The sequence below is a fragment of the Trachypithecus francoisi genome, unplaced genomic scaffold, assembly GCF_009764315.1.
Source record: "Trachypithecus francoisi isolate TF-2019V2 unplaced genomic scaffold, Tfra_2.0 Lachesis_group5, whole genome shotgun sequence".
NCBI lineage: Eukaryota > Metazoa > Chordata > Mammalia > Primates > Cercopithecidae > Trachypithecus > Trachypithecus francoisi.
Genome location: NW_022681470.1, coordinates 37,564,888 through 37,588,797, shown reverse-complemented (window position 1 = coordinate 37,588,797; position 23,910 = coordinate 37,564,888). Strand labels below are relative to the sequence as shown.

Below are 23,910 nucleotides of genomic sequence, written 5' to 3'. Positions count from 1 at the left end.
GCTGTATCAGATACCCCTTCCCAGATCAGATCATCAGAATCTCTTCCAATATCTTTCTTATGTATGTGTGTCTAGGCTTATTTTTAAAAATCCCTTTCTGTCACATATTTGATCAAAAGCCTTGGAAACATTCCCGTAGTAGGTTATTGCTGTAAGGAAAAGTTAAGACTTTCGAATAAGCAAAAATAATTACTGTGTATCTAAAATGGATTGCATTGTTTACATCATACCTTTCTAGGTTATGTTTCTATGGAGTTTGTGCCTTTTCTGGTCCTGGAGTTATTTTATAATTCTATATAAATTGTGGATAAATTGGATAAATGCACATAACTGTCTATAGGCACACAAATAAATTCTGTCTGACGGAGGTCCAACAGTTCCATCTCACCCTCTACTCCTCCACCACATCCCACCTCCAGTGGAAAAAGCCAGTTTTGTGTCCATTTGTAAATGGGTATCAGCATTCCTTTACTCCATAGTAAAGGTTTGTTAACTAGCCATAATATAGAAAATATATTGCCTCTCCTTTGAACTAGTTGTGACAACTGGTTGGTTTCCTCTTTAATTCATGAGTTAAATAGAAGTTTGGTGTTTTTGTATTAAAAAATATCTATTACTGCTTTTCCCCACTCCTTTTCTTCTATAACCAAATAACAATTGTGGAGCAGATAAACTATGCATTTCTGCCTTCTCTCCTAGAAAAGACACAATTTCACTTATTTAAATGAAATGCTAACAACTATAACCACTTTAAAATAAATACAAGGATACTATAAATTTTTCTTTTCTTTTCTTTTTTTTTTTTTGACACAGAGTCTCAATCTGTTGCCCAGGCAGGAGTACAGTGGTACAATAATAACTCACTGTAACCTTGAACTCCTGGGCTCAAGTGATCCTCCTGCCTCAGCCTCCCAAGCAGCTAGGACTACAGGTGTGTACCACCACACTTGGTTAATTAAAAAAGAACTTTTTTTTTTTTTTAGAGATGAGGTCTCGCTATGTTGCCCAAGTTGGTCTCGAACTCCAGGCCTTAAGTGATCTTCTCACCTTGGCATCCCAAAATTCTGAGATTACAGGTGTTAGCTACCATGCCCAGCCAGGATTCTATACATTTTACACAATGTCTCAAGTTGCTCATTTTATGAAAGCTTCAGGTAGTACACACATATGGGCAGAAACTTTTTTCTTAATTGAACTGAAAAAAGTGACAAACATAAGCTAAAATTATAGTCATTTAAAAATGGAAATAAATTGGAGTACATCTTTAAGCAGCTATAACACAGAATATAGTAATTAGAATTGAATATAAAATAAATGCAGATCACGAAGATGTATTCTAGAAATGTGAGAAATAACAATATGTATTCCACATTATGGTTAGTTAACAAACCTAAAAAGAGAGTGAGAAGAAATATAATAGGAGATATGCACAGAAAGAAGGAAAGCCAAAATGTCTTCCACGTTTTCTTCATACAGCCTGCCAATATTCTACACCAGTATAACATACCAGATATAAAAGATCCATCTGAAACAATTCTAAATCTCAGAGTAAAACAGTACAAAACTGTGATGCCTTTTTATATAAATCTTCATTTAATTTTTCTTTTAAACAAAATATTTTTAGAAGTAGAGTAAAACCTGTATTATCTCAAATGCTACCAAAAAATCAAAGTCAGTACTTCTGAAACACCTATTCAGATATTTACTCTGGGATCCACTTCATCAATTGCAGTATCAATCCACTTTGAGATATAATTAAAAATAAAAATTTCAATAGTCTCTAATGACTTTTAGCAGAATAGAAGCTGATAGGAGAAACAAAATCTTTTTGTTGGTGGGGAACTCCTGGGTCCCCTTTCTTGATGTGCTTTGTGGGTGTGCGCACGCATGTACCTGTATTAAGACTTCCACTGAAGTAACTAACACTTGACTGTCTCCGCTCTTTCTCATTCTTCTCTATGAAAATTTACACGTGTCCTTAAAACCTCCTTATGAAGTGAGTACCCTTATCATCAGGTAACATGCCCAAGATTCACTGATCCAAAGCCCACATACTCTTACCCAGTATGCTTTATTGCCTATGTACCATTCATTACTTGACTGCTAAGATCTTACAAACAGTTCAGTAGGAGGAAGTAGTATTCAAATCTACTTTTACTTGTCTCTATATTTGCTCAACACCACATCTGTTTACAACATCTTTTGTCTGCAAGATACTTAATGTGTCCTCAGTGAATCACCTTTAGCAGAAGACATGGTAAAAATGCAAATTTTGGATCACCCTAATCCTACTGAATTAGACCGAAGGTAAAACCCAAGATAATGCATTTTAAAGCAAGCATCCAAAGTAATTCAGATACACACCAAAATGTGAAGATCACAGCATTATAGCATGCTGCCTTGTAGGAAATAACCTTTTAGAGTAAAAAAAGGAATGAATCCAGAGTCAAAATTCTGGTTTTGCTACTTACTGTCATGTGACCTTGGGCAAGCAAAATGAGAATAACACCTGTTTTCCTTTCTTTCAAAGTTGGTATCAGGTTCAAAATGAAATAATGTCTGACAACACATGACATATTTGCAAATAGCTCTATTAGACTAATAGAATGTAAAGCACTAAAGGGGCCTTAGAAAGTCTAGGCCAACAACTTAAAAATTTTTTTTAATAAAAGGAACTATTTTTTCTCTCCATTTGTAAAACAATTGCATGCTCATCATAAAATTCATTAACGGGCAAATAAAGTGAGAGCACTGGATGGTCACATTACAAATGCTGAGATTTTATTTTTGTTTTTTAAAAATTTTACTATATATATATTTTTTCTTTTGAGATGGAGTTTCACTGTGTCTCCCAGGCTGGAGTGCAGTGGTGCGATCTCCACTCACTGCAAGCTCTGCCTCTCAGGTTCATGCCATTCTTCTGCCTCAGCCTCCCCAGTAACTGGAACTACAGGCGCCCGCCACCACGCCCGGCTAATTTTTAAAAATTATTATTTTTAGCAGAGATGGGGTTTTACCATGTTAGCCAGGACGGTCTCGATCTCCTGACCTCGTGATCCACCCGCCTCAGCCTCTCAAACTGCTGAGATTACAGGCGTGAGCCACCGCATCTGGCCTAAAAGTTTTACTATTATTTCATTTTATTGTGTAATAGCAATGATCAGTAGAATAATAGTGATGATTGCAGACATCCTTATGTTAGTCCAAATTTTAAAGGGAATGTCTCTGATACTTTACCTTTAATCATGATTCTAGCCATTGGTCTAAGATATAGAGTGACAGATTATATGCACGTGTTTATAGTATTGTGCTATACTTACGAAGTATTCTTATATCCTTTCTTAAAAAAATTAACAAATGTCCTTGGCACCTACAGAGCTGACCACATGGCTTTTCTCCTTTGGTCTAGTGATATGGTAAAATTTAATTTTTAAGGATTCCTAACACTGAGCTATTTTTTGCATTCCTAAAATATCTTAGTCATAGTATATTATTCTTTTAATATACTGCTCAGTTCTAGCTGCAAATATTTTATTAAGACTTTTTACAATGTTGGTGGGAATGTAAACTAGTATAGCCACTATGGGGAGCAGTATGGAGGTTCCTCAAAAAACTGCATATAGGAACTACCATATGATCTAGCAGTTTCACTACTGGGCATTTCAATCCAAAGAAAAGGAAATCAGTATAACAAAGAGACATCTGCTGCGCCATGTTTACAGCAGCACCATTTACAATAGCCAAGATAAAAAAATCAACATAGGTGTCCAACAACAGATAAACGGATAAAGAAAATGTAGTGTATATACACACAATGGCATACTATTCAGTCATAAAAAAGAATGAAATCCCAGCAAAACAGATGGAACTGGAGTACATTACATTACGTTAAATAAGCCAGGCACAGAAAGTTAAACACAACATGGTCTCACTCATATGTAGAAGCTAAAAACGTTAATCTCATAGAAGTACAAAGTCCAACAGAGGTTACAAGAAGCTGGGAAGCATAGGGGAGAGAAGGATAGGGAGAGATTTGTTAAAGGATACAAAATTACATCTAGATAGGAGGAATAAGTTCTAGTGTTCTATATCATAGTAGGATGACTACAGTTGACAACAATATACAGTTTCAAAGAGCTAAAAGGATAGTGAGTGTTACCAACACAAATGATAAATGTTTGAGATGGATATCCTAATTACTTTCATCTGATCACATATACAGAAACATCACTATGTACCCTATAAATGTATAATTACCTTGTATCAATTTTTTTAAAATAAGGAATTTTTGTATGTATATTAATAAGTAACATTAGACTACAGTTTTATTGAGTGTGGTATTTTTCAGAATTATGCTAGCTTTGTAAAGAGAAGTAAGATGCTTTCCTTTTACGTTTCTAAATGGTTTAAACGGCACAAACCATTCCTTGAAGGTTTGAAAGGTTTTACAAAGCTTCACTTGTGGAAACACTGTGGTCTGACACTTTAAAGACAACTTTCCCTATTCCTGCAATAGCTGTTAGTCCATAATTTAGAGTGTCTGTCTTCCTGCATTTATTTTGTTAATTTCTAACTTCCTAAAAATAAATTGTCCATTTTACCTAAACATTTACTCATAATTATTTTAAATTCTTCCACATCTATAGTTAAAACCCCTTCCCTAATATTTTGCATGTGAGTTTTTTCATGCTCTCATCACAGATAGTGGAAAGGATATCAATACCAATTAACATCAGTTATAGTGTACTTATACAACTTAATCTTTATAATAAACTTATGAGTTAGGAATTACTACCTCAATTTTACTAATTTTAAACCAAAGAAATCTAGTCACTTTCTCAGGGTAACATAATTAGTAAGTGGCTAAATTAACCTAGTCCTGACTCCAAAGCCCGTATTCTAGTTCTCAATGTGAAAACGTGCCTTTCACTAAGACGGTGCTTTTAAAATTCTTACTGGCAGAGGAGTTGATTAAATTGAGAAGAGGGAAGTGTTTTGCTCTTTAGGTAAGAAGTACTACTTTCTGCAATAGAAGTTTAATGACAGATTTTAAAAATTAATTTCAAATATCAACTTTTTCAGTTATTGAGAAAGGAAACAGAATTAGTCTAATATTCATAAGTGAGAAGACTATATAACAGATCTTAGAGTTTCTGCCTAATTTTCTTCAGTGATTCAGTGTTTTCTACATCAGCTATGAAATGTGTTGTGTAGACTTCAATATTCTACTTTGTTTGGGAGATATTTATTGGTTTGAGAAGATTCCTGGTAAGGATAAAATAGTTACAAGTAGTACAATTCTACCTTTAAAAGAAATATGTTGTGGGGTATTATTCAGAAGCAACTAAAAAGTATTTAGAGAGAGGCCTGAGAAGCCTACAGGAGAGGAACAAGAAGAAATACAAATGCTACTTATCAATGAGATATTTAGGTAGATGTTTTATTTTCCTTCCTATTAAGTGGCACCATTGTTTTGTTTGTTTGTTTTACTATGTGAAGAAAATACCATGTGTAGTGTATGAAAAGTTTTTTCCCTCTGAATATTTTCATGAAAACCATCTTATACCTATCCAAAGTATCAATGAAATTAAGAATTAGCTGTAGTATATGAAAAGTTTCTTCACTCTGAATATTTTCATGAAAACTGTATCTTATACCTATCCAAAGTATCAATGAAATTAAGTATTAGCCAGGCCCGGTGGCTCATGCCTGTAATCCCAACACTTTGGGAGCCTGAGGTGGGCAGGTCACCTATGGTAAGGTCAGGAGTTCGAGACCAGCATGGCCAACATGGTGAAACCCCTGTCTCTACTAATAATACAAAAATTAGCTGGGTGTGGTGGTGGGCATCTGTAATCCCAGCTACTCAGGAGGCTGAGGCAGGAGAATTGCTTGAACCTGGGAGGCGGAGGTTGCAGTGAGCCAAGATTGTACCACTAGACTCCAGTATGGGTGACAGAGCAAGACTCCATCTCAAAAAAAAAAAAAAAAAAAAAAGAAATTCAACATTAGCCCACTGGTCTTTTGTTCATTACATTCTAAGAAGCATGCTCACAACATTCCTTATTTATTAACAATATACATTGAGAAAACTGCTAGCCAGCTTTAACAAATTACCCTAACTACCCTTGATACTTCTTTCTTTTTTTTTTTTTGAGACGAAGTCTCGCTCTAGCCCAGGCTAAAGTGCAGTGGCGTGATCTCAGGTCGATGCAACCTCCACCTCCCAGTAGCTGGAATTACAGGTGCATGCCACTCCACCTGGCTAATTTTTTGTATTTTTTAGTAGAGACAGGGTTTTGCCATGTTGGCCAGGCTGGTCTTGAACTCCCAACCTCAGGTAATCTGCCCGCCTTGGCCTCCCAAAGTGTTAGGACTACAGGCGTGAGTCACAGCATCTGGCCCCCTTGATATTTCTTAAAACCTAAAAAAGAATACAACACTAAGCAAATTAATCATGTCAACTATTCTGCCATCACCTGAAACAACATTAACGTTAGTTTTGTTTCCTTCCAATTCAAGAATGACTTTCAACTTTCCAGCAGAGAGAAATTATTTTCATATTTTGGCCGAGTCCACATTGCTCTTAATTAAAGTGTGTCAGCTGGGTGAAGTGGCTCAGGCCTGTAATCCCAGCTTTGGAAGACTGAGTTTGAGACTAGCCTGGGTAGTCCCAGCTACTCAAGAGGCTGAGGTGGGAGGATCCCTTGAGCCTAGGAGTTTGAGGCTACAGTGAGATATGACCAAGCCACTCACTGCACTCCAGCCTGGGTGACAGAGCAAGACTATCTGTGAAAACAGACACACACACACACACACACACAATCATTATTCTTCATCTACTATTTGCAGGTGCATTGTGTGACTTTTAACAAGCCACTGTATAGTATTTCATATACGATGCAGTTACTATAAGTAAACTATTCTCCTATTGCTGAACATTTGTTAGACTATTTCAGTTTTTTACTATATAATGTTACAAAAATGCATTCGTTTTTGCCCAATTCGCTACTTAGGAAAAAGTTGTGGAAAGGTAGTTACTAGGTCAAAAGGTATGAATGATTTTAAGACTCAACAGAATTCCCAAATTGCTTACAAATTTATACTCTACCAACAGAATGAGTTTTCATCTCTCTGTAACCTTGCCAGGGATAGGCATCATCACTTCTTTCATTAAATATTATTTTAATTTGCATTTCTGTTTTTATTACCAAAGTGGAAAATTTTTCATGTTTATTAGTTATGTTTATTCTACAAAATTAACTGTTCTAAGTCCTTTGCCACTTTAGACAAATCAGTTTAAATTGTTTTCTGTATCATAGTAGATTAGATTACATTTTAAAACTCTTCTCTTCCTTTCAGCCCATCCCTGTTTCCATGACAGAAGTATACTTTCTTGCCCCATTAATGTAGGGTGTGGTGACTTGCTTTGGCCGAGCAGTTGCAAGGGCCTTTGGAAGCTAGCAGATATGGAGCAAGCAGAGGCTTAAAATTTGTGTAATAGGTCTTGTTTCTGTCAGTCCCATGTGAAGAGTTTCTCCTGGGTAAGTGCTGCTCTTTCAGTTGAGGCGCCAGAATGAAGACACATGATTAGATCCAAACCCAACCTGCAGTGAGGAGCCAAACCCTGCCAGAATAGCAGCCTGAAGGCTATCCAGCTGAGCCCAGCCGAGACCAATCAATTCCCAGCTGAGCTACAGATGCATAAGCAAGAATGGATTAAAGCTGTTTTTAAGCTACTGAGTTTTGAAGGGCTGGTTTATTATGCTGTTAATAGCCGATGAGTACATTTACTGTATTATACTATAAAACTCTAAGGGAAAGAGAGTCACATACAATCTATTATGCTCCTTAGAGTACCATATACTTAGCAGGAACTCAAGGTCTGTAAGTACATTTGCCTGCTCATTTTTTTCTCTTTCTTTTCTTTTTGCTGTAAATACCTAGATACAATGACATTTTCTGATGTTTATACTTTTCACCACAGCTTTCTCATGTAAAATTATATATAATATAAAGTATGTAAATTAAAATGAAAATCAAAAATTCGACTTTCAAGCAATTGGTCTTTACATTTCTCTTCAATTAGACAAACTCTTGTATAAAAATTTTTCAACCATTTCTTTTTTTCTTTCTTTTTTCTTTTTTTTGAGATGGAATTTTGCCCTGTTGCCCAGGCTGGAGTGCAATGGCATGATCTCGGCTCACTGCAACGTCTGCCTCCAGGGTTCAAATGATTCTCCTGTCTCCCCTCCTGAGTAGCTGGGATTACAGGCGCCTGCCACCACACCCAGCTAATTTTTGTATTTTTAGTAGAGATGGGGTTTCACCATGTTGGCCAGACTGGTCTCGAACTCCTGACCTCATGATCCACCCACCTCAGCCTCCCAAAGTGCTGGGATTACAGGTGTAAGCTATTGTGACTGGTCAACTCTTTCTTTTAAACATCACAGATCCTCTCTCAATTTCTAAGCAATAAAATAGTACTTTAAACGTTTAAACGTTTGTGCATGAGTGTTTCAAAAGCAACATAATTTATGTAGAAATGCCAATTACATCTATCAGTTTTAAGAGCAATTAAGAAAACAAAGGTGACTAGAGATAGGACTACGAAAATGGTATCAGGGTGTGAGCATATGTGTTCTTTTTTTTTAAAGACTTTTAAGTGACAAAGAAGATGTAAAGGAAATTTAATTTATTCAAAGCTATAATTAATATTTTAAAAGCAATTTAAGATGGGATATAATTATAAAACATTTAAAATTAACAACGCCAAGTAGATAAAAACCACTCAAGAAATATTTGTTGAATTAAAGTAAAATTAATAATCAGGAAAAAAGTCTCCTATTTGGCTTTACGGCATCGGCAGTTCTTAAGCAAATATTGTCAAGATAAATTCTAAAATAATTTGTTTATTTTCTACATTGTTAGTTACACTAGGAAATTACAGCGGAAATATATCAATTTCGAAAGAGTTAAAGATTTGAACTACTTTAGTAGTAAGCCAAGAATGAGAGCATTTATCCAAATGAGTTTTTAAAAATGTGTGTATATCTTTTTTTTAAAAAAGTTAATGAAACAAAAATTTCCCTAGAGAATGAAAAACAATTACTGTTTCTATTACAGTATAACAAGACTAAAATGTGGAAATTCTGGCATAACAGCCTATTACTCAGGGTAGAAAGAGGGTAATAAACTGGTCATACCCCAGGGAGGAAGCACTTCAGGACTATGTGTGCTCACTCAAACAATGATAGGACTATTGCACTGAAGGCCCTGAGCTATTGCTGAGGAATCCTCATTAGGGGGCACAGCAGCCCTTAGAGAATGTTAAGAAGGGATCTAGAAAGATCTGGGCACTGGAAAACAACCACACAGACATAAAAGAACTCTTAATTGTGCTGAGAATACTTCTTTGTTCCAAATATTTTATAAAATCTAGTAGCAAATGCTTTTTAGCAAACACTAACAAAAAGTCTAAAGTAAAATATGAAATCAAAGAGTAACAAAGAGCTAACTAAACCACTAAAAATTTACAAATATTTTAGAATGTTACAAACTGTAAATGAAAAACAGAAAATCTAATGAAATGCTCTCCCTCAACAACCACTTAGAAATAACAACATAATGGCCTTTTCTATTATTGTACCTCCCACAGGCTTTTCTTTGCCAAAGCCAAGAAATCTCAAGGACACACAAAAACCATTTAAAACACTTTTATGCCTCCTCCAATCCCAATTCCAACAAAACACTTGTAGGAGGAGTTGCCTTCAAATTTAGCCATGCAATGAAATGTGAATTCTTACAATATGGAGATTGGCTGCTAGCTAAATTCCTTTGTTTCTAAAATCAATGATAGAAAAAATAAACTGAAATATTTCAAATGTGTTTTCCTTTTTAATACAAGAGAGTGCTAGCTGAAATATTATCATCCTTAATTTCCCTCAAATGGGCTGCCTAAACCTCCAACCTCTTCCCTTACTTTTCAAAAAATGAGTCTAGGCACACAGTTAACTCTTACACCTCCATTTTTACAAATCATGCAGCATAACATGAGACACTTTGGAACAATCTTGAAAATGCCCCTAATATAATGTTGTTGCTATGGTAACTCTTGCAGGCTAGTTCTTTGAAAAGACTCAGATCTCTGAATCGGAACAAGGTTACCTCACCATCTTTTACTCCTTGCCCCCCTAAAATTTATCACTTGTAACAGTACACATACATTTCATAGAAAAGTATCTACCCAATTAATCATATTGAATCTATTCTTTTGGCTCAATGATTATTTCTAAGGTCCATGTTTTCTAGTGCCTTTTCTCTTGGAATAGCATCCAAAAAAAATAGAAATCAAATTCCACTTGTTTGATGTTTTTATTTTTCCCATTTCCCATGTTCTTTAACAAATTCTACTTCTGATCAATATTCAATGCCAATTTTTCTGTCAATGGTTCCTCTGAGCTGTCTTTTCAATTTTTTTCCCTTGATTTGAAGCTTTTTGATTAAAAATTTTAGTGATATGAATATTTAACATGTAGCAACCATGACATTTTTAAAATTTTATTTTACCAATATGATTAAGATATATAACCAATGGTCCATCTAAAAAGTGTTTTTGTTTCTGGTTTTTAAGAAACTTCGACAATGAGTACTGAATAACGTTCAGTGAGTAAGTAGCTATGTTACTTGGGCAAAAAGCCAAACACATTTCTAATCGATACTTGCCCTGTGCAAGTCCCCTGGCCAAGATAATCATTAAGAGTTTTTCTTTAAAAGACTCTGTAAAGCAAGACATACAGCACCTCCAGTCAGCAAAGAAAATACTTCATTTTATCATAAATTCCCTTGTAGCATACTAAGAGTCTAAGGGGATTTCATGTGTACTCTTTTATTTACTACTTAAAACAAACCTGTGAAACAAAAAGAACAGGTACCATTATCTCCACTTTAAAGATGTGGCTTTGTCTGAAAAAAAAAAATCCCTAGGCTGAAGAATAGAATTGAGAAATACTACACCTCCACCACCCACAAATTACATGGCCTTGAGCAAGGCACGTAAGGGGTAACTAGAATCCTCCTTAACTTAATATAAACAATAGGATACAGCTTAGATGTTACCTCACAGAAGTCTTCCTCCCATCCTAAGGCCTAGGAGACTGAGTTAGAGACCTGTGCTGGGGGTTCTTCCGGTACCTTGCTTATCTCTTTATACCCTATTTTTATGCCTTAAAAAAAAAACTGTGGTAAAAACAAATAAAATTTACCATTTTAGTCACGTCTAAAACAGTATACTTAACAGTAGCATTAAGAACCAATTAATGTCTTTTTGTCTATTCCCCTACTAGATTATAAATTATTAAGGGCAAGAATTGTGTTTTGTCACTATGTTTTTAGTGCTTAGCATGGCATGTTACATAAAATATTCTTAATAAGTACTTGGTGAATGTATCCTTGCTTTGCCTGCCTGTCTGTCCACCTGTCTACCTGGTCATGCATCTAACTCAGAACTAGAATGAAGGAATGAGGTGCTTACACATGGATATATATATATATTTTTTTTCAATTTTTTCCTATGTTTTAAGCTTTTTGGTTAAAAATTTTAGTGACATGAATATTTAACATGTAGCAACTATAGAGTTTTTTTTAATTTTAGCAATATGATTAAGATATATAACCAATGGTCCATCTAAAAAATATTTTTGTTTCTGGTTTTTAAAAAACTTTTACTGTGGGCAAAAACTGTGTCCAATTTATATATATATAAATACACACATACACATAAAAATAAATATGTGAACCTGAAGTCAAAATTTTTTCCATTTGTCTGACTGATTTCCCAATTAGGGTATGAAGAGGATCAGAGTATGCCATCCCCAAATATGCCATTTTGGCATAAGGATTATTATTTTGAGCTGAAGGCAACTGAGAAACCCTCAGATGAAGGGAAATATATCTGCCCTCCCTCTTTTTGTCTAAAAGCAGGGCATACATTCCTTTTGTAAATGTAATATAAATTTCCATTTCTAAAGCTGATGCTCTCACTCCCATACTAGGAAGAGGACGGCAACACTTTTTCACCAGAGATGACACTTATCAATAGAGAAGACACCAACTTTGGTACACATAACAAACCTTACTAAATAATCCTTTTCTTTCATTGGAATCCCCACATATTTACCTTTTCACAATTTACCACCCAGAAGCCCAACCCCCTACCTTTGTCTAAACTTACTTTTTCACAATTTATCACTCTTTGTAAAAACGGTATAAAAGTCCCCTCTACCCCCTGGTCTAAACATTTCTTTTGGGTCTTCTTTTCTATGAAGACCTCTGTGTACATAAAAACCTTTTCTTTTATTCATCTGTCTGCTGTCAATTTCATTTGCAGGCCCCAATTACTTAAGAGGGTAGAGTAGTAAGTTTTTCCTCCCCTACAGGTATACTGCAGATATTTTCCATAGCTCAGATGAGTGTATCTGAAGTTCCAGATTTTTTGCAAAAGGACATTTAAAGAATATGATAAAAGTATTTCATCATAAAATATTGCACTGGAAAATGTGTACTGAAATTAACAATATTTTTATTTTCCTAACAATTATTTGCATATGCTGGGTTAGACAAAGAGCTTCTAAAAGTAACAATAACATGATGGTCCACTGTCTAGATTAGAAAGTTAATGACTCCAATGGCTGGTTATCAAATCCTTTTTCATTCAGTTTATGTTCAATTATTTGCTTTATTTATTTTGAACTCTTTGCTTTCAACCAAGAAAATCTAATTGCTAAAAATATTTATTGGTGATAGATCACTATACAATTTTTTGAACAAATAACTCAGAATTGGGTAAATAATCCATAGATAACTCACTGAACTCATAAAACTGAGTGTTACTGCAACAAAACTCCTTCTATTCTCGTCTACATAGCCACAAGATTTCTGAGTTTACTTATATAAAAACTGAAAAAGGAAATAGTAATAACATAAATTTATCTCGTTAAGAAATGTTTACCTGCAACAATTACTTATAAAAATTAAATTTGTAATACATTTGTAATGTTGCTTTGATCAACTGTGGGTAATTATCAGGGTAATGGTGATTACAACCCAGAACAGAAAACAAATTAATCTCTTAGTGACAGAAAGAATTTAATTTCAATTTACATATTTATGTAGCAGACAAGTCATTAAAACAAAAATATATTATATTAAAATATACATTATAGTTCAAGAGCAAAGAGATGGAAATTTTCTGACTACTACACAATAGAAACATTTAGCAGTTTTATTTTAAAATATGAACATTTAAAATACACTAAAACTGTATCTTTTGTAATTATTTAAACTTAAGATGAAAAATTTCAGTTGTAAACTTAAAAATGTCCAAAAGGTAATATAGTTTATAAAATTCTTTGAAGAAGTACGTGAGTAAGGAATATCTTAAGCCCACAATGCTATTTAAACTATTACTTTTTTAGTTTAGACATTTTAGATTTGGACTGTTCACAGATTTGAGGAATTTGGATTTTCAGCTTTTTACTGAATGCTATTAGTATACAGTTGACCCCTGAATAATACGGGTTTGAACTTCACAGATCCACTTAACATACGAATTTTCTTCTGCCTCTGCTACCCATGAGATAGCAAGACCAACCCCTCCTCTTCCTCCTCAGCCTACTCAATGTGAAGATGACAAGGATGAAGACCTTCATGATGATCCATTTCCACTTAATGAATAGGAAAGATATTTTCTCTTCCCTATGATGTTCTTAATAAGATTTTATTTTATCTAGCTTACTTGATTATAAGAGTACAGTATATAATACATATGACATACCAAATAAGTGTTAACAGACCATTTATTTTATCAGTATGGTTTCCGGTCCATGGTAACTATTAGTAGTGTTTTTGGGAGTTAAAAGTTATCTGTGGATTTTCAACTGTGTGTGAGGTTGGTTCCCCTAATCTCCAAGTTGTTCAAGGATCAACTGCAGTTAAAGGTATATTATGTTCTAAAATATCAACCAGAAAAACAGTACTCATTTTTACCTGGGATGGAAGAAAAGTAAAGGGTTCTTTATAACTTAGTAAATGGAGTCATAAATACTTTATTAAATCAGCGGCCCAATTTATAAATTCTCTAGTAACAACCTCCTGAATGATGATACATGCCTGGACTTAACAGCATTCCACAGTATGAGTTAAAATTATGGGAGCTTTGGGGATGTGTTTCCTTCACTGACATACTTAGTTAAATTATATCATTTAATGAGAATGCCTACATCGTGGTAAAATTATTGGCTACATTTATCAATCCTACTCCAACCACAGAATCTACTGGAAAAAGTGGAATTACATTATAAATATCATCTGCTGCATCAAATCTCAAGGTTTATTGAAGCAATGTTCTGATCTTTTATGACCGTTAGATACACTTTAGATTAGCAGCAATTTTGTAGCACTGGCCAAAGCTCCTAAAATACAGCCTCTCAATTAAGAAAAAAAAAAAATCACTGAAAAAAAAGTTTGCAAAGTATTTAAAAATAACGAATAATTTCAATTAGTAACATCTCTTTACAATCTACAGATGAGAAAGTGCAGCATCTAAGGTGTGGGCTGATATTGACTTAAAAAGACAAAGATGGAACGCATTTTACTAAAAGGAAGTGAGATTGCTGACTGACAGTTCTTGGAAAAAGGTTAAAAATTCAAAAGGAGTGACTGCATGTGGCTCAGAACTTAAAAGTCTTTTCTCTTCCCAACAGAAGCGCAGTCTCAAGTAATAATAGGTTGCCATGGAGATGAGAAACTAGAGGAATCAGAGAACTCAATTTGCAGTTAAATGGGCTGGAAACAATTCTTACTACTTGGTGAAGGAAAGCGATTAAAAACATACTTGATTGCCACAGGGAATTTTTTTTCACCAAGCCATTTCCCAACCTCATTAATGAACAAGGAAGTGTAAAACAGATGGAAACCCAAGATATCCATAGATTGAACCCATTAAACATAATTCAGAATTTTAAACATTATCACAAATTCTTATTCTGGGTGACTGTGCTTCTTTTCAGTGGTACTTTTATCAGTAGATACTGGAATGAGACTAAAACTGCATTCAAGAACAAACTGGTATAACTGAAGGAACTGAAATTTCAGTGGAAAAAAAAGAGCATGACAAATGGAAAAGTAGCCAGAGTAAGAAATAGATTCAGGTAGTAAAAATCCAGGTTTAAAAAAATCTCTTCATAGTCAATCACAGAATACCTTTGTGAGTGCTGTAAAGGGCTGCAAACGTCACCATGAAGAAAGTTGTGGAGTATTTGCCAGCATTAACTAAATGAGGAAAGGCCCTTTTTGTGTCTCGATATCGGCGCAGGCACTGGATGAAGCGAAGCCAAGCAGGAATGCATTGAACAATGGCCCGCACACCATATGTATATTTGTGGCAAATTCCTGATTCTGTGAAGATTTCAAAGAAGAAAAATTACAATTGTAAGAAATAACTTGTTCACATCATTTAGTCAAAAAGCGTAGCCACTACCAAGTCTGAAAAAGCAAAAAACCTGGGCTTCAGAATCACTTTCTTCTTTGCAACTATCATATTCTCAAGCTTTTTATTTGTTTTGAGACTGAGTCTCTCTCTGTGGACCAGGCTGGAGTGCAGTGGCACAATCTCCGCTCACTGTAACCTCTGCCTCCCGGTTTCAGTGATTCTCTTGCCTCAGCCTTCTGAGTAGCTGGGATTACAGGTGCACACCACCACACCCAGCTAATTTTGTATTTTTAGTAGACATGGGGTTTTGCCATGTTGCCAAGGCTGGTCTCAAACTTCTGACCTCAAGTGATCTGCCCACCTCAGACTTCCACAGTGCTAGGATTACAGGTGTTAGCCACTGCGCCCAGTCTATTCTCAAGCTTTTTAGTGATAGACAGAAAAGGTATCTAGGAGATACCTCAAGGAGAGAAGGTAAACTATGTTGTGGGGGAACTAGTGGGGAAATCTGCTCTCTCAGATTTATGCATATCTGTCCAGGAATCACTTTCTTTGGAGTGTGATAAAACTGTAAGAAAATTAGAAGATGAGTATACAGTAGGAGGAAAAAACAGGTTGGCTCTGTAATTTGAAACATCTGGAAAGCCTACAAGTATCACCAGTGATTCTATACAATTCTGTGAATTCCAAACCACGACAACACAAGACACCCAAGAGCACATGCTCTTGTTCACCCACCTCCCCTCTTTTTTTAAACCTCGAACAAACTGTACGTTTAATCAAGAATAGAGTTGGTAAATCAATTTTTCCTTGAATTCTGAAATTCAGAATTGAGTGTGATCAACTTACAACAGAATTGTGATCCACTGGCAATCAATAAAAATATGTCAGCATCGGCTTCATCATTAACTTTCGTTAGTCACATGTTACATAATCTATCTAAATTAGATCTTTGTCATGAAGGCAAAATTCCTTAATAACTTGAACTGCTGGCATAAACTAAGGTCGGGGTGGGGGGAGTAAGAGCCAGAAGAAAAATAACACCCCAAGTAAGAATTAAAAAGCAATCTGTAATTACTCTCAAAGCACTTGATCTACTTCTAAATAATCAGCATTTTTGATCACTGGTATCTGGGTTACATTACACAGCAATAGTGTGACAACAAATTGTTGGCATGAAAGTATTTGCAATATAACTACCAATGTGCTAGAAAAAGTTTTAGAATTCTTTAAGTGTAAGTTGTAAATCTCTTGGCAAATGGACAGACAAAATCCTAATGCATAATTTAAAAGCCAAATTATATCAGATAAAGAGACTGCTAACAGAATGCCAAGTACATTTAATTAAATTTGTAATATTATTGGGTAAGTTTTCATCATGACCTTAACTTTCTCATTTATCCTTCCCAATATTGCTTGGTTTACACCAGAGATTTAGTAGTACAGAGGCAAATTCATATCCTACCTTCTGAATTATTTGGCAACAGGCCCTCACTTTCATCCCATTTGAGCTCCAAACTGTAGAAGCAGATCATATATTCCAGGTCCATCAGTATCACTGACAGGCTGTTCAGCTGATCGGCCAGCCAGAAATCAGCAAAGCCTACCTTATGGAAGGGGGCTGTAAATACTCGAAACTGAGAGAAAGAAAAAAAAATCAGAAAACATAGAAACAAGAAAAGTCATATTAAATGTCTCCATTTCATGTCTGACCATTCAGCATGATTACTTTAGTTGATAAAATGGAAACCAAAGAACCAATCATAAACACAGAGACCTGGCAACAGTGGTTATAGCGGTTGAGAATTAGCAGTGAAGGGAATCAGTTGAATGGATAACTAAGAAAGGAAGTAAAGGAGGAAAAAAAGCAGGAATAACTACAGTTAGAAAACAGAAAGCATGGGTGCTGCTAATTCTTTGCAAAAATCCAAATATTGTTAAGGGATCAGGGAGATGCCATTACCCCCTGATTTTTCATCTAAAAATCTACATAAACAAATCTTTCCATAGTCATAGTGACTTTTCAAGTATTTGGGCCTAAAGATTTTGATCTCACATTTTTATACCCATTTAAATTGTTCACAATTTTTACATACATGTCAGCCATCAACTAAAGTTGTACTTTAAAAATTTATTGGCCGGGCACGGTGGCTCACGCCTGTAATCCCAGCACTTTGGAAGCCAAGATGGGCGGATCACGAGGTCAGGAGTTTGAGACCAGCCTGGCCAACATGGTGAAACCCTATCTCTATTAAAATACAAAAAATTAGCTGGGCATGGTGGTGGCCACCTGTAGTCCCAGGTACTCAGGAGACTGAGGCAAGAGAATCGCTTGAACCCAGGAGGCAGAGGTTGCAGTGAGCTGAGATCACGCCACTGCACTCCAGCCTGGCGACAGAATGAGGCTCCGTCCCAAAAAAAAAAAAAAAACAACAAAACAAAAACAAACAAAAAATTATTACAATATGTACATTTCTAAGTCAAACACTTGTGATTTTTACTATAATTCCATGAATGTTCCTATCTCCTTGATATTTGTATTCATTCTTTTTTTTCTCTAGAGTAGAGGTATAATTGTGTGGTATTTCAGAACTGAAATACAGATAAGTGATTCAAAAAGTCACAGTTAAGAAGAATAATGTTTCTTTGATCATAAAGAACTGATTAGTAATTCTTGTCTATATTTTCCTGATAGCATATGACAAATGTTTCTAATTTATCTAAACAAGATGAGAACAGATTAAAGACTGTGTACGGTTTTGGATTTGGAGAGAAATATTTTAATTTTTTAAATGCAGTTATAAATTATAATGCATTCATATTTGTACTTTCTGTTAAAATGCACAACTGAAGAATTGTTTAGCTTTTGTGTTTATTCTTGATAAAAGCTTTGTTCTTAAGTTTGCACTCAAATCTTAAGAAACAAATTCACCCCTTTACAATTATGTAATGCCCTTGTCTCTTTTGATCTTTGTTGGTTTAAAGTCTGTTTTATCAGAGACTAGGGTTGCAACCCCCGGTTTTTTGTTTTTTGGTTTTTTTTTTTTTTGCTTTACATTTGCTTGGTAAATCTTCCTCCAGCCCTTTATTTTGAGCCTATGTGTGTCTTTGCATGTGAGATGGGTCTCTTGAATACAGCACACTGATGGGTCTTGACTCTATCCAATTTGTCAGTCTGTGTCTTCTAATTGGGGCATTTAGCCCATTTACATTTAAGGTTAATATTGTTATATGTGAATTTGATCCTGTCATTATGAGACTAGCTAGTTATTTTGCCCATTAGTTGATGCAGTTTCTTCATAATGTTGATGGTCTTTACATTTTGGTCTGTTTTTGCAGTGGCTGGTACTGGTTGTTCCTTTCCATGTTTAGTGCTTCCAATAACAGACAAACAGAGAGCCAAATCATGAGTGAACTCCCATTCACAATTGCTACAAAGAGAGTAAAATACCTAAGAATGCAACTTACAAGGGATGTGAAGGACCTCTTCAAGGAGAACTACAAACCACTGCTCAAAGAAATAAGAGGGGACACAAACAAATGGAAAAACACTCATGCTCATGGATAGGAAGAATCCATGTCGTGAAAATGGCCATACTGCCCAAAGTAATTTATAGATTCAATGCTATCCCCATCAAACTACCAATGACTTTCTTTACAGAATTGGAAAAAACTACTTCAAACTTCATATGGAACCAAAAAAGAGCCGGCATAGCCAAGACAATCCTAAGCAAAATGAACAAAGCTGGAAGCATCACGCTACCTGACTTCAAACTATACTACAAGACTACAGTAACCAAAACAGCATGGTACTGGTACCAAAACAGATATATAGACCAATGGAACAGAACAGAGGCATCAGAAATAACACCACACCATCTACAACCATCTGATCTTTGACAAACCTGACAAAAACAGGCAATGGGGAAAGGATTCCCTATCTAATAAATGGTGTTGGAAAAACTGGGTAGCCATATGCAGAAAGCTGAAACTGGATCCCTTCCTTACACCTTACACAAAAATTAACTCAAGATGGATTAAAGATTTAAACATAAGACCTAAAACCATAAAAACCCTAGAAGAAAACCTAGGCAATACCATTCAAGATATAGGCATGGGGAGAGACTTCATGACTAAAACAGCAAAAACAATGGCAACAAAAATCAATATTGACAAATGGGATCTAATTAAACTAAAGAGCTTCTGCACAGCAAAAGAAGCTATATCAGAGTGAACAGGCAACCTACAGAATGGGAGAAAATTTTTGCCATCTATCCATCTGATGAAGGGCTAATATCTAGAATCTACAAAGAACTTAAACAATTTACAAGAAAAAAAAAAACCCCATCAAAAAGTGGGCAAAGGATATGAACAGACACTTCTCAAATGAAGACATTTATGCAGCCAACAAATGTTTGAAAGACTGCTCATCATCACTGGTCATTAGTGAAATGCAAATCAAAACCACAATGAGATACCATCTCATGCCAGTTAGAATGGCAATCATTAAAAAGTCAGTAAACAACAGATGCTGGAGAGGATGTGGAGAAACAGGAATGCTTTTGCACTGTTGGTGGGAATGTAAATTAGTTCAACCATTGTGGAAGACAGTGTGGCGATTCCTCAAGGATCTAGAACTAGAAATACCATTTGACCCAGCAATTCCATTACTGGGTATATACCCAAAGGATTATAAATCATGCTACTATAAAGACACATGCACATGTATGTTTACTGTGGCACTGTTCACAATAGCAAAGATTTGGAACCAACCCAAATGCCCATCAATGATAGACTGGATAAAGGAAATATGGCACATATACACCATGGAATACCATGCAGCCACAAAAAAGGATGAGTTCACGTCCTTTGCAGGGACATGGATGAAGCTAGAAAGCATCATTCTCAGCAAACTAACACATGCACAGAAAACCAAACACCAAATGTTCTCATTTGTAAGTGGGAGTTGAGCAATGAGGACACATGGACACAGGGAGGGGAACATCACACACCTGTCGTTGGGTGGGGAGCCCGGGAAGTGGGGAGGGATAACATTAGGAGAAATACCTAACGTAGATGATGGGTTGAAGGGTGCAGCCAACCACCATGGCACATGTACACCTATGTAACAAACCTGCACGTTCTGCACATGTACCCCAGAACTCAGAGTATTAAAAAAAAAAAAGAAAAAAAGAAATTCACCCATGTTATCTAAAAAAAAAAAAAAAAAAAAAAAAAAAAAGAAAGAAAGAAAATAGAAAGCAAAAAGGTGGAGAGTTGAATTTGAAAGCAGAGAGCAGCAAAAGACAGAAGCACTGAGAGGCTCTACAGTTAGGAAGTTTTGCTGGAGAGGCAAGTGCTATAATTTCTAGACTGTTCTCCATCTTACCTAACTGAATACAAAGCTCTTCTTTGCTTACAAAGGATTAAGTAGGAAAGGATGGTACTCCATCTGAGGCATGCTTCATTCTCTAACCAAAGCCACCTTCTTTTCACTAATGACATGGTAATGACTGTGTTCATCTTGAAATTACACCACAGAAATCAGCCCTCTTCCCACTGTTCTGAACACATGATAAATGTATTAAATGTACTGGGCAGTAACTCATGCAGTATATTCTCTTCAAGGCTTATGCAGGCATTAACTCAATCTTCATAACAATTCCATGAGCTAGGAACTATTCATATCCCCATTTTACAGAAGACCGACACAGACTCTTCCTAACCTATTCTGTGGAAGCCTGTTTATCACTACAAAGGGAAATCTTGGCATTGCAGAGAAGGGAAGTAGGTACCAATGCAATTACCAGAAATAGGCTCAAATTGTGCAGACTGTCTTGATAAGCGTTGTATGAAGTGAAGATGGGATGAAGGAAGCCTTAATCCTCATCCTAAAGGACCCCTTTTTATCTTATACAGGAGGAAATGAGACTCCTGAAAAAAGAAATTCTGAGTAAGTAGAAGTTTTGAGAAAATGAATCTAATCTCTAGCTCTCTGGCGATCTAGTTATATTCATTTCATAGACATATTCAACTTGAGAGTCTATAACTATCTTCTCAGACTTGGCTGGATCTTTCCACTCTTTCTCTAAATATGTATCTTTATTATTTCAGGGAGATGGTCATATTATGACTCAATCCTGGGTGTCAACCGCCTATGACAGGTACTTTCGTGGAGCTTTGGAAGCTAGACCAGGTATCTGTGGGACATCATACAGGCTTTGAGACATTATTTTCTGGTGCTGATATATTTTCATTCCATGGCTCAGTCTCTTAATCACTATCATACTCTTTCCATGAGTTCAACAAACCAGAGAGACAATCTATACAATTTGCAGCCATAAGCTCCCGATAAAGCAAACTTTTTGTGGGGAAGTAGGGGAGTGTAGGATGGTAATCATCTATGTACGAAGAAGTTCTGGCATCAGTTTTTGTAATATTTTAAGAAATTCCAGGGTGCAGAATGGACTTAAAGGATTCAAAGTGACGGAAATACAGAATTTAGGATATAACACCAAAGGATCAGAAGTCTAAATCCATCTCTAATCATGAACTATTATGACACTGGTAGCCTAGGACAATTTCTTTATAACTGACATGAGACAGACTATCATTACTCTCACACTCTGCCAACCCCATCCTCAAAACCTGGCTAATTCAGAAAATCTCCATAAGAGCAGAAGAGAAAGATAATGCATTAAATAAGGAACAAAGGGATAGTGGGATGGGACTGGAAAAGGATAGGAGTGACGTGAAAATTTAAAAAAAAAAAAAAAAAAACTGGGAAGAAGGGAAAATTTACAAAAAGAGAAAACGAAAAAAAGGAAGAAAGAAGGGAGTAGTAAATGTTAGTATAATATAACCAATGAAGGAAAGAACATAATTATAGCCATTCATGTATTTAACAAAGACTTATCAAGTATTTATTATATATCAGGCACTGAGGCTTAAAGGCCTTAATGATCCACAGTCTAGTTGGGCAAATAAATACATAAAAGTATAATTATAGCACCATATTACAGAGATACACACAAAATACCCTGGAAATACAGAGAAAAGAAGAAGTCACTCTGTCAGAGGCAGGGTGAGAGGAAGAACATCAACAGATCATATTTACTCACTGACATTTACACACAGTCAAATTCATTCTAGATTTATCTGATTTCGCCTTCTGAGAGAGAATTCTGTAACTCGCCCCTCCTTCTCTTCTTAATCTGGATAAGACCTTCTAACTTTTCCACTTCTACACTGTGATTCTGATTAAAGTGACAATTCCTAGAGTAACAGTATTATGAAAGCCAGAAACAATTCTGGATAGCTGATATTTTACCACATACACAAAAAAGCCACTAATAAGTTACTACAAAGAACATGTTAATATCATCTTTTAAGTTAATACTGATAAATAGCTAAGAAGATGAAGTTTTAATTTCTACTTTTCATGGAGTGCAGTGGTGCAATTTCAGCTCATTGCAACCTCAACCTGCTGGACTCGAGCGATCTTCCTCCCTCAGCCTCCCAAGTAACCGGGGCTACAGGTGCGTGCTACCATGCACCACTGATTTTTCATTTTTTGTAGAGAAAGGGTTTTGCCATGTTGCCCAGGCTGGTCTCAAACTCCTGGGCTTAAGCGATCCTCCCACCTCCACCTCCCAAAGTGCTAGGATTATAGGCATGAGCTACTGTGCCCAGCCTCAAATTTGATTTTTATGTTCTACTAGTTTGATCTACTAGATCAAAGTTAAACATCTTACATAAATGACTAATAGGGCTAAGTGTTAAATGTTAGTGTTTAAGAGTACAGATTATAAAGCCCGACTGCCTGGATTCATAACTCATCTTCCTCACTTACCGGCTATGTGACCTTAGGCAAGTTAATTAAATTCTCTGAATGTAGGTTTCTTCACTTATAAAATGGGGATTAATAGCAGTTCCAACTTGTGGGTTATTTTAAAAATTAAAATACATAAAGTAATTACTAAATGAGATCACCTCTCTATTCTTATAATAGAAATGTGTAAAATTTTTACTATACAACTAAAGAAACTGTTGGTAAAAATTGATGTCTAAATCATATAATAAAGGACTATAATTTAAAATTTTTAATGAGCTTACTTTTAATATAGTGAGTTATAATTTGATATTTTTGTTTAGAAAATCTGAGGCACTGTTTATGCTACCCAATTAGATTTCTGACTGAGGTAAATACAGATTTAAGGAAAGAAAGTATAACCTAATGGATGTAAATAATCTGTACTAATTTGACATACAATATTCACATCAAAATCAATTTCTTATAAATTTTTTTAGCTTTGTTTTTGGGAGCATAGCATATGTCAATTCCATAGATTCCAATATAAATATGGATATAAATGGCACCCAGCGCCTACCACTATGGCTAAACAACATGTGCTTTTCTC

General features: G+C 35.5%; 1 protein-coding gene across 2 annotated transcripts in view; it reads right to left on the bottom strand.

The window, feature by feature from the left end:
* Positions 1 to 23,910, bottom strand: part of XPR1 (xenotropic and polytropic retrovirus receptor 1) — a 262,854-nt gene that overhangs the window by 32,641 nt on the left and 206,303 nt on the right. Inside the window, exons 10-11 of one of the 2 annotated variants that reach the window (XM_033196380.1) lie at positions 16,956 to 17,127; positions 15,262 to 15,456 (exon numbers count right to left, since the gene is read on the bottom strand). In XM_033196380.1, the coding sequence (XP_033052271.1) occupies positions 15,262 to 15,456; positions 16,956 to 17,127 (367 nt within the window). The remainder of the gene's footprint in view (positions 1 to 15,261; positions 15,457 to 16,955; positions 17,128 to 23,910) is intronic. The other variant, XM_033196381.1, reaches the window with a different exon arrangement.